Source organism: Oncorhynchus tshawytscha, linkage group LG09, assembly GCF_018296145.1.
Source record: "Oncorhynchus tshawytscha isolate Ot180627B linkage group LG09, Otsh_v2.0, whole genome shotgun sequence".
NCBI classification, from domain to species: domain Eukaryota; kingdom Metazoa; phylum Chordata; class Actinopteri; order Salmoniformes; family Salmonidae; genus Oncorhynchus; species Oncorhynchus tshawytscha.
This window is the reverse complement of record NC_056437.1, coordinates 84,300,110-84,310,084: the sequence shown is the minus strand read 5'-3', so window position 1 is coordinate 84,310,084 and position 9,975 is coordinate 84,300,110. Positions and strand designations below refer to the sequence as shown.

Here is a 9,975-nt window from a genome sequence, read left to right as displayed (position 1 = left end):
CCTGCCAGATCAGTCCCGTCTCCCACACCTCACCTGCCAGATCAGTCCCGTCTCCCACACCTCACCTGCCAGATCAGTCCCGTCTCCCACACCTCACCTGCCAGATCAGTCCCGTCTCCCACACCTCACCTGCCAGATCAGTCCCGTCTCCCACACCTCACCTGCCAGATCAGTCCCGTCTCCCACACCTCACCTGCCAGATCAGTCCCGTCTCCCACACCTCACCTGCCAGATCAGTCCCGTCTCCCACACCTCACCTGCCAGATCAGTCCCGTCCCCCACACCTCACCTGCCAGAACAGTCCCTTCTCCCACAAACCATCAGCAAACCATCTACTTGTTACCCCCCAGCTGTCTCTTTGAGCAATACTAAAACTGTCAGATTGCATTGGCACAATGAGATGCTTGAGACACAATTTTAAAAAAGGCACAATAACACTGATGGTGTTTTGGCATGGCCCATTGGAACGCAATGGCCACACCACAGAATGATCATCTACAGATAGTTAGCTGAGAACATGTGTGTTGCCCTTGGATTGAGAGATTTAATCCCAAACCAAATAGCACATCTGGATTAGATAAATACTATGCCTATTCTCTGACTTTCAGAGCTCTGTTGTGTTCTTACCCTTGCGCTACAGGCACTGTTTACATAGTGTTTCCATAGTAGCCACTGCCAAAAAGAGTGAATAATATCAGTGTTATCAGAGTCACCTGCGGTTCTGTTTGCTTTTTTCTGTGCCCATATCATACTTAGGTGGGCTTCTGTGGGTGGAGAGAGCGGACAATGCATCACACAGATTCATAAAGATACCACCCGTCGACCAATCAGGTGGTCAGCCTCTTGCCTCACCTCCATCTACAATAAGCACTGCGCTGATTATCACTGAGGAAAGATCACACAAACAGTGGAAAACAAAAATCATATTCTGATAGAATAATCCCGTACACAACTCAAGTACAAGTAAACAAGTGTATATTTGACATGAAAGTGGCAATTATACAACACTTCACAGTATGCTGCTTGTCACAAGTCTGCCCAGCGGAACTGCAAGCATGGCATTAGTGAAACAATTCACTTTTCATAAGCCTTTAATGATGTTTTCACACCTCTTAATGCAGCTGTGAGAGAGAGTGTGTGTGTGGGAGTGTGGCAGCTGCGGGGGTGGCAGAGGAAATGGATTTATCATGGATCAGATAGCATTGTTCAAGTGAGTTAACTGCTTTCTACTATACACTGCTATTTGTATCATTGAATGCAGTGAAAGGGACACAAGAGTCAACAATGTTGGTGGAGTGTAACAATATACTGAGGCACTTTATGTGTTGGTCAGTGTGGTTTCACCTAATGCCTTCCACTCCACTGGGCAAATTGGTTAATGAGGGCTTGTGGCTGTGTGGTAACTCTGGTGTAACGGTCTAATAATGCATATTTTTTGTGCACCTACAGTACCAGTTTATTTTTCATGGTTTGGTGTGTGCATGATTTACAGTAGTCTTTTCCCCTGATGAACTAAACCTCTAAAGAAAACATCCACTATATTGACATTCTGCGCTCCTTTTGTTGTCCAAGTACATATCTATGATAAAACAAATACATTTATTACACATTTCGTCATATGAATCACCTAGATGTCAGATATTGTAGATACCATCCCTACATCCCTTTCAGCCTTTCATGCTCATATCTTATCTGTCTATATTCTCATATCCTCTGTCTGTTCAACCTCAATGCCTCCAATGTGGCTCCCCTGTCATAGCTGCCAGGTAGCATTCAAAAGAACAGGAAAAAGTCATTCTTAAAAGAAACAATCAGTGTATAGGAACTCTGATGTTCCTTGACCTTTCAAATGGCATACTATATAGACCGAGTTACAGAAACCAGAGGGTCAAGTGTTGAACAACAACACAACAACAATCAGATATGTGCAACCTTGGTATGCCCTCAAGCAAATTGAACACTGTCACCAGATATTCCACCTTGATATTCAGTAATATGAGACACTGTCACCAGATATTCCACCTTGGTATTCAGTAATATGAGACACTGTCACCAGATATTCCACCTTGATATTCAGTAATACGAGACACTGTCACCAGATATTCCACCTTGATATTCAGTAATACGAGACACTGTCACCAGATATTCCACCTTGATATTCAGTAATATGAGACACTGTCACCAGATATTCCACCTTGATATTCAGTAATACGAGACACTGTCACCAGATATTCCACCTTGATATTCAGTAATATGAGACACTGTCACCAGATATTCCACCTTGATATTCAGTAATACGAGACACTGTCACCAGATATTCCACCTTGATATTCAGTAATATGAGACACTGTCACCAGATATTCCACCTTGATATTCAGTAATACGAGACACTGTCACCAGATATTCCACTTTGATATTCAGTAACATGAGACACTGTCACCAGATATTCCACCTTGATATTCAGTAATACAAGACACTGTCACCAGATATTTCACCTTGATATTCAGTGACATGAGACACTGTCACCAGATATTCCACCTTGATATTCAGTGACATGAGACACTGTCACCAGATATTCCACCTTGATATTCAGTGACATGAGACACTGTCACCGGATGCCAAGTTGCCAACTCTTTCCAGAGCCCTTTTCTTCCCCCATATAGCAGCAGTACAAACACAACCATGGCTCACAACACACAAGCAAAATAAACCCTCAATCTATAACCACCGTTTGATTTTATGCCAATCGGGGCACCTGCTTTCCTCCTCTGATTGTGCACCCCCCAGTCCTCAACAATCTAAACAAACAATTGGTACATTCTTAGAAAAAGAGGTGCTATCTACAGCCAAAGAACCCTTTTGTAACCTTTTTGTAACCCTTGTTCTAAGAGTGTAGGTCCATTCTGTTGGCATGGGATAGAAGCTACACAAGGTGCCTTCTTTTTCTTCTGTCCTCTGTTCCTCCAGCCAAGGTGTAGCGAGGTGAATGACTAGGATATAGAAGTGACGCTACATTCATCTATATATAATTGATTGTCACATTGTGCAGTAAAAATGTAATACAATTACATTCAGATATGTCAGATAAGTTTGGAAAAAGGCACAGACATTATGTACATACAGTGATCATGTGGTAAAACATATAAACACAGATTGAAATTATACAAATGTCTTCAGAAACAACCTAGTATATACACCGTTTTACAGGCAGTATCAAGTCATTGTAACACAAATTCCATTGGCTTGATGTAGAGTTCAAACACTCTCAGCCCATTGATCAGAAATGTAGCAATAAATTATGAAAGGTGCTATGGCCTTACAGAGTGCTTCTCTTCTCTATATGTGTATAGCGCTGTACATTTAAATAGACATTACATGAATGCTACAAAATATTAATGCAAGTTCCATCAGGTAACTGACTTCGGAGACAGTTATTTTACATTATAGGTAGCTTATCTCCAGTGAGGAGTTCTTCTCCACTGGCTCCTCTGGCAGTGGTTTGACACTCCCATTTGTGTGTCCATTATGCAGGGATGCTGGAGGCCCCAAGCTTGGGCCTTTCCCACCAATGTCACCAGCTTTGGCTTTCCTTTCTGGGGATACCACATGCTCAGATGCCCCTGGAGCTGGCGCCTTGGGTGTTAACAGGGCCTGGGAACTCTCAGGATGTCCGTTCCCATTCTGGGCGATCCTACAGATCTCCGTCATCTCTGTGACGTCCTCCCTGTCGTCATCATCCTCTTCCTCCTCCTCATCTTGTACGACCCTCCTCAAGCTCTCCCGGGGCTTCAGCACCCTCCCTCTCTCCTCCTGCTGCTGCTGGCGCTCTGTCAGGTCGTGGCTCTCCACCTTGCGTGAGGAGCGACACAGGGCCTTGCGGAAGCCCCGCTTAAAGTTTTCTGACAGGAAGCCGTAGACGATGGGGTTGGCGCAGCTGTTGGCGTAGCCCATTACCACAACAAAGTAGTAGAGGCCCGGGTACTCTGATGGCAGAGACACCAGCAGGTTGAGGATGTTGAGGGCGTAGAAGGGCAACCAGCAGAAGACAAACACGGCGACCACGATCACCACCATGCGCGTCACCTTGCGCTCCGACTTCCTGCGCTTGGTGGACGTGGCGTGGACCTTCTTGCCAGAGCTGCGGATCTTGAAGACGATGAGCAGGTAGCAGAGGCAGATGATGAGGAGTGGGCAAAAGAAACCCACTGTGGACGTGTAGATGATAAAAGCCGCCCGCCAAATGTCGGCCGGCCGAGGCCAGGAGATATTGCAGGTGCCGCCCGTCTTGTGGACGTTGGCGAAGATTACCACAGGCAGGACCACCAGGAAGGAGATCGCCCACACTGTGCCGTTGACCACCTTGGCCACCTGGGGCCGCCGCCACTTGGAGGAGCGTATGGGATGGACCACTGCCAGGTAGCGGTCAATGCTCATGACAGTTAGGCAGAAGATGGAGGTGAACTGGTTGATGGAGTCCACGGTCATGACCAGGCGGCACATAAAGGAGCCAAAGGGCCAAAACTGGAGGGTGTTCTGGACAGCCAGGAAGGGCAGGCCCAGCATGAAGAGCTCATCAGCGATGGCCAGGTTCAGGATGTAGATGTTAGTCACAGACTCCGTCTTGGAGTAGTGCAGCACAATGTGTATGACCAGGCTGTTCCCGCCAAGGCCGATGACACAGACGATGATGTAGATGAGTGGGATGAGGACCCCTGCTACACTGGGTCCTAATGGCATCTCTGGAATGTTGGTGGAGTTGATGCAGTTGAAGAGGGTGTCGTTGAGGAGGGTGTCATTGAGGAAGGTGTCGTTACATAGTAGCAAAGACAGGGGGAGGTGGGGGTAAGGGCTGGGGACTGTTCTGTTCTCCCACATGTCCTCTGCCATCTCTGAGGGGGCAGTGAGCAGAAGTCCAGGCAGGAGAGATGGAGGAGCAGGGGGATGTCTGTCTGTCTCTCTCAACTCCCACCCATCTGTCCTGTGGAGAGACCAGAAAGACTTGTTAAACTGAGGAGATCTTTCATATGTCATCTTTTATTGAGAAGCATCTGTAGCTCAATGGAGAGAAGGAGAGACACAAATTAAATGGGATGTGACAGACTTGACAGCGACTTTATGTCTGTTATGCCTCTTATGGGCTCTTTCAGGTCCAAGGCACAATAGTAGCCAGACAATACGTCATTGAGGGTTTTCCAAACAGCTTTAATTGTGTTCTTGCACTTCATTCAGGTGAAAGCCTTCTTTGGTAAATTCCCAGAAGCATGAGGTACATGAGAGAAGAAGACGTCAGTGTCTGGTTGTGTGAAAAGCTGCTGTTAAAACAAGTCTCAAGACAAATGAAGAGCTGGGGGAAACAATGAGAGCGAAGATGAAACAAAACAAAAAAGAGCAGCAGGTGGTGGAGGTTAAATGAAATGATAAGTATGAAATGATAAAAAAGGACACCCAAACGGGATGTCACTAGGTAAGCAGTCCAGCATGAGTCAGACAGGAAATAATTAAGGCCAGACAAGGAGTGAGGGCATGGAGAGAAATTGACCAGATCGCAACACCTGTGTTTGGCTTCTCTTTGTGGCTATTGACCCCTCAGACAAATTAAACAGAGTGTGTTCCCACAAACAGACACTGCTGGGGCTAATAATTGACATTTTATTGGTAACTAGGTACTCTGGTGCACCACAGACCACTGTGTGTAGCTCTTCTGCCAACACATATGCTGTCATCGGTGTGTATGTACTTGTGTGAATGTAAATATGGAGTGTGTGTATGTGTGCACAGTTAATGTGAGACAGGAGAAATCTCAGGTAAGCTCAAAGGCTTTGGAGGGCCCTTTTTGTCTCTAGCTGTGGAGTCGCAATGCCACGCTGGGTAAACATCCACTACTGATGACGTGCAGGGGTTCTGGAACAAATTAACACCTGGCTTTCTCTCTCTCTATCTACCTCCTTCCATCATACTGTGTAGATCCTATGAAAACACATACAGGAATGACACTGGATTCATCTCTTTATGCTAAGAAGCTGTAACAGCAATGTATATCGTTTTAAATCACTTGCAAAAATGTGTCTTGTTTTTTTTAAATTAAAAAGAAGATTATGTATTGATTTAACATAACAACCTGGGTCAAGCAGGTCATCCTTTGTCCCTTGGTACTTGGCCCTGTGTCATAGGTGCCATCATCACAAAAGAGGTATTTGGTCAGCAATGGATGTACTGAACTACAAAATGGACACATACACATGAATTCTAGAGACTTCCTACTGGGCAAAAACTGGTTGAATCAAGGTTGAATCAAAGTAAATACATGTGATGATGATGAATCAATGTGGAAAACTGATTGGATTTGCAAAAAGTCATCAACGTAAGGGATTTATTAATTTTTTTCACCAAACTTTTAACGTAAATCCAACGTCATGGTGCAATTGTTTTTTGATTTCACATTGACTTCACATTAGTTGACAATTCAACTAAATATACGTAAAAATAGTAGTTGAACGGACATCTGTACCAAGTGGTTTAGAACATGTCATATCACCACAGTTAAATGTGATCCAGTTTGGTATATTATCATGCTTTTCAAATCTCTTCGTTTCTGTCCCATGAAATATGCATAATAACATTTTCTCTGTTTTCGGGAAATGTAATTTAATTAATTTTTTTCAGGATAATCAAAACCCTACTTATAATTGCACAGACGTGAGCTGAGCTCATTGATAGGGTTCATCAAACACTCCGACTGTTTCCTCAGTTCACTACAAGGTTATCTTCACTTCAAAATCTGGAAGCTGAGGTGAAGCACATTCAAATTAGGCTTTCCACCTCACTGATGCTCAGGTTCTGATCTGAGGGAGATACATGAAGAAAGACCAACTGTGAAAATGTACTGGCAAAGGAACGTGAGAGATAAACAGATGTTTTAGGGGTTGAAGAGAAATATAATACAGTATATACACTGAGTGTTCAAAACATTAGGACAGACTGATCAGGTGTATCCGGGTGAAATATGTGATCCCTTATTGATGTCACTTGTTAAATCCACTTCAACGCTGCTGGGTTTTTCATGATCAACAGTTTCCCGTGTGTATCAAGAATGGTCCACCACATATAGGACATCCATCCACTTTCGACACCTTGTAGAGTCCATGCCCCGACGAATTGAGCCTGTTCGGAGGGCGAAAAGGGGGGATGCAACTCAATATTAGGAAGGTGTTCTTAATGTTTTTTACACTCAGTGTATATTTCTTAAATTATTCATTTTGACTAAGAGCATTTTCCTACATCGCACAATTTCTATATTCTAAATGGTTTGATTATTTTCATGCGAGGTGCATACATTTACCATCCTCCAACATTGGTGCTGGTTTCCCCGAGCTGCGGAGACACCAGGGAGAAGGAGCGCGTTGGGATTGCTGCCATAAATCAAACAGAACCAAATCAAGGGCACAGATGACGGGCTAACAAGATCACGCTCTGAAGTCTTCAGCTCCACATGGAGAAGAGAGGGATGCCATTGCATTTATCTTTATCCTTGGGTTATGAACATAACATTGTCACTAATGCCTTGATTTCATTCAGTTATTAATATATTGTTAGTGGAATGGTCTTTGCACGATGGGACAGTTTTTTTCTGAAGACTGTCTCTTATCTCCAGCATTTCTCTTCTCTGCACAGATTACAAATTGGGGTTCTGAGCTGGTCAGGGTACCATGGGGAAGGCAGGAATATAGTATGAATGCAGACCACACACATCTTTTAATCAATGTCATTCTCTTTTACTGCCACTCGGGAGCCATTTGTCCAGTGAACAAATATTTCTAAATGAGTCTGGCCAGTCAGTGCGGCAGTGCGGAGTTGCCATGGGAAAAGAGACATAAAAGCTAAGTGACTACTTCAGAGCTGCATCCACGCAATCAGCCCTCTTAGCCAGATCAATTGTGTTCCATTGCTGGGAAGATCAGAAGACACATGCCTCTTAAAGATGATCACTAATGCACATGATCATACACGGTTTATTGGGTACACCCATCTAGTACTGGGTCTGGCCTTTGCCTCCAGAACAGCCTGAATTATTTGGGGCATGGAATCATTGCTCAATTGATATCGAGGGACCTAACGTGTGCCAGGAAAACATTCCCCATACCACACCACCGCCACCAGCATGTACCGTTGACAACAGGTAGGATGAGGCCATGGACTCATGCTGCTTACACCAAATCCTGGGATTTGTCGGAACAGGCAATGTTTATCCACTCCTCAATGGTCCAGTGTTTGTGATGGTGTGCCCACTGGAGTCGCTTTGTTTTTAACTGATAGGTGTGGAACCGGGTGTGTTTGTCGGCTGCAAAAGCCCATCCGTGACAAGGATTGACAAAATGTGCATTTCGAGATACACAGCACTGTTGTACTGCACTGCTATTTGCCTGTTTGTGGCCCATCTGTTAGCTTGCCATTCTCCTTTGATCTCTCATCAATGTGCTGTTTTTGCCCACAGGACTGCTGCTGACTGGATGTTTTTTGTGTGTCGCACCATTCTCTGTAAACCCTAGACACTCTCGTGCGTGAAAACCCCAGGAGGGCGGCTGCTTCTGAGATATTGGATCTGGCGCGCCTGGCACCGACGATCATACTTTAATTAAACATTTTATTTCACCTTTATTTAACCAGGTAGGCCAGTTGAGAACAAGATCTCATTTACAACTGCGACCTGGCCAAGATAAAGCAAAGTAGTGCGACACAAACAATAACACGAAGTTACACATGGAATAAACAAACATACAGTAAATAACATAATAGAAATGTATATATGCAGAGTGTGCAAATGAGATAAGATGAGGGAGGTAAGGCAATAAATAGGCCATAGTGACGAAATAATTACAATTTAGCAAATAAACACTGGAGTGATGGATGTGCAGAAGATGAATGGGCAAGTAGAGATACTGGGGAAAGGAGCAAAATAATTAAATAACAGTATGGGGATGAGGTAGTTGGATGGGCTAGTTACAGATGGGCTATGTACAGGTGTAGTGATCTATGAACTGCTCTGACAGCTGGTGCTTAAAGTTAGAGAGGGAGTCTCCAGCTTCAGCGATTTTTGCAATTCATTCCAACTGGAACTGGAAGGAAAGGCAGCCAAAGGAGGAATTGGCTTTGGGGATAACTACTGAAATATACCTGTTGGAGTGCGTGCTATGGGTGGGTGCTGCTATGGTGACCAGTGGGCTGAGATAAGGCAGGGCTTTACCCAGCAAAGACTTATAGATGACCTGGAGCCAGTGGGTTTGGCAACGAACATGAAGCGATGGCCAGCCAACGAGAGCATACAGGTCGCAGTGGTGGGTAGTATATGGGGCTTTGGTGACCAAATGGATGGCACTGTAACAGACTGCATCCATTTTGCTGAGTAAAGTGTTGGAGGCTATTTTGTAAATGACATCGCCAAAGTCAAGGATCGGTAGGATAGTCAGTTACGAGGGTATGTTTGGCAGCGTGAGTGAAGGATGCTTTGTTGCGATATAAGAAGCCGATTCTAGATTTAGTTTTGGATTGGAGATGCTGAATGTGAGTCTGGAAGGAGAGTTTACAATCTAACCATGTATGTATTTGACACCTATTTATTTGTAGTTGTCCACATATTCTAAATCAGAACCGTCCAGAGTAGTGATGCTGGATGGGCAGGCAGGTGCGGGCAGTGAACGATTGAATAGCATGCATTTAGTTTTTCTTGCATTTAAGAGCAATTGGAGGCCACGGAAGGAGTGTTGTATGGCATTGACGCTCGTCTGGAGGTTAGTTCACACAGTGTCCAAAGATGGGCCAGAAGTATACAGAATGGTGTCATCTGCGTAGAGGTGGATCAGAGAATCACCAGCAGCAAGAGCGACATCATTGATGTATACAGAGAAAAGAGTGGGCCCGAGAATTTAACCCTGTGGCACCCCCATAGAGACCGTCAGAGGTCCGGACAACAGGCCCTCT

At 44.6% G+C, this 9,975-nt stretch overlaps 1 protein-coding gene across 1 annotated transcript; it reads right to left on the bottom strand.

Moving 5' to 3' along the window:
* Positions 1–268: 268 nt before the first annotated feature.
* Positions 269–4,963, bottom strand: LOC112259448 (somatostatin receptor type 5-like). The gene has a single exon (XM_024434155.2). The coding sequence runs from the start codon at positions 4,885–4,887 to the stop codon at positions 3,442–3,444; it is 1,446 nt and encodes a 481-aa protein (XP_024289923.1). The 5' UTR covers positions 4,888–4,963; the 3' UTR covers positions 269–3,441.
* Between the last annotated feature and the right edge of the window lie 5,012 nt (positions 4,964–9,975).

Excerpts from the sequence above, each read along its gene's own strand:
- LOC112259448 (XM_024434155.2), bottom strand. The coding sequence starts at position 4,887 with ATGGCAGAGGACATGTGGGAGAACAGAACAGTCCCCAGCCCTTACCCC.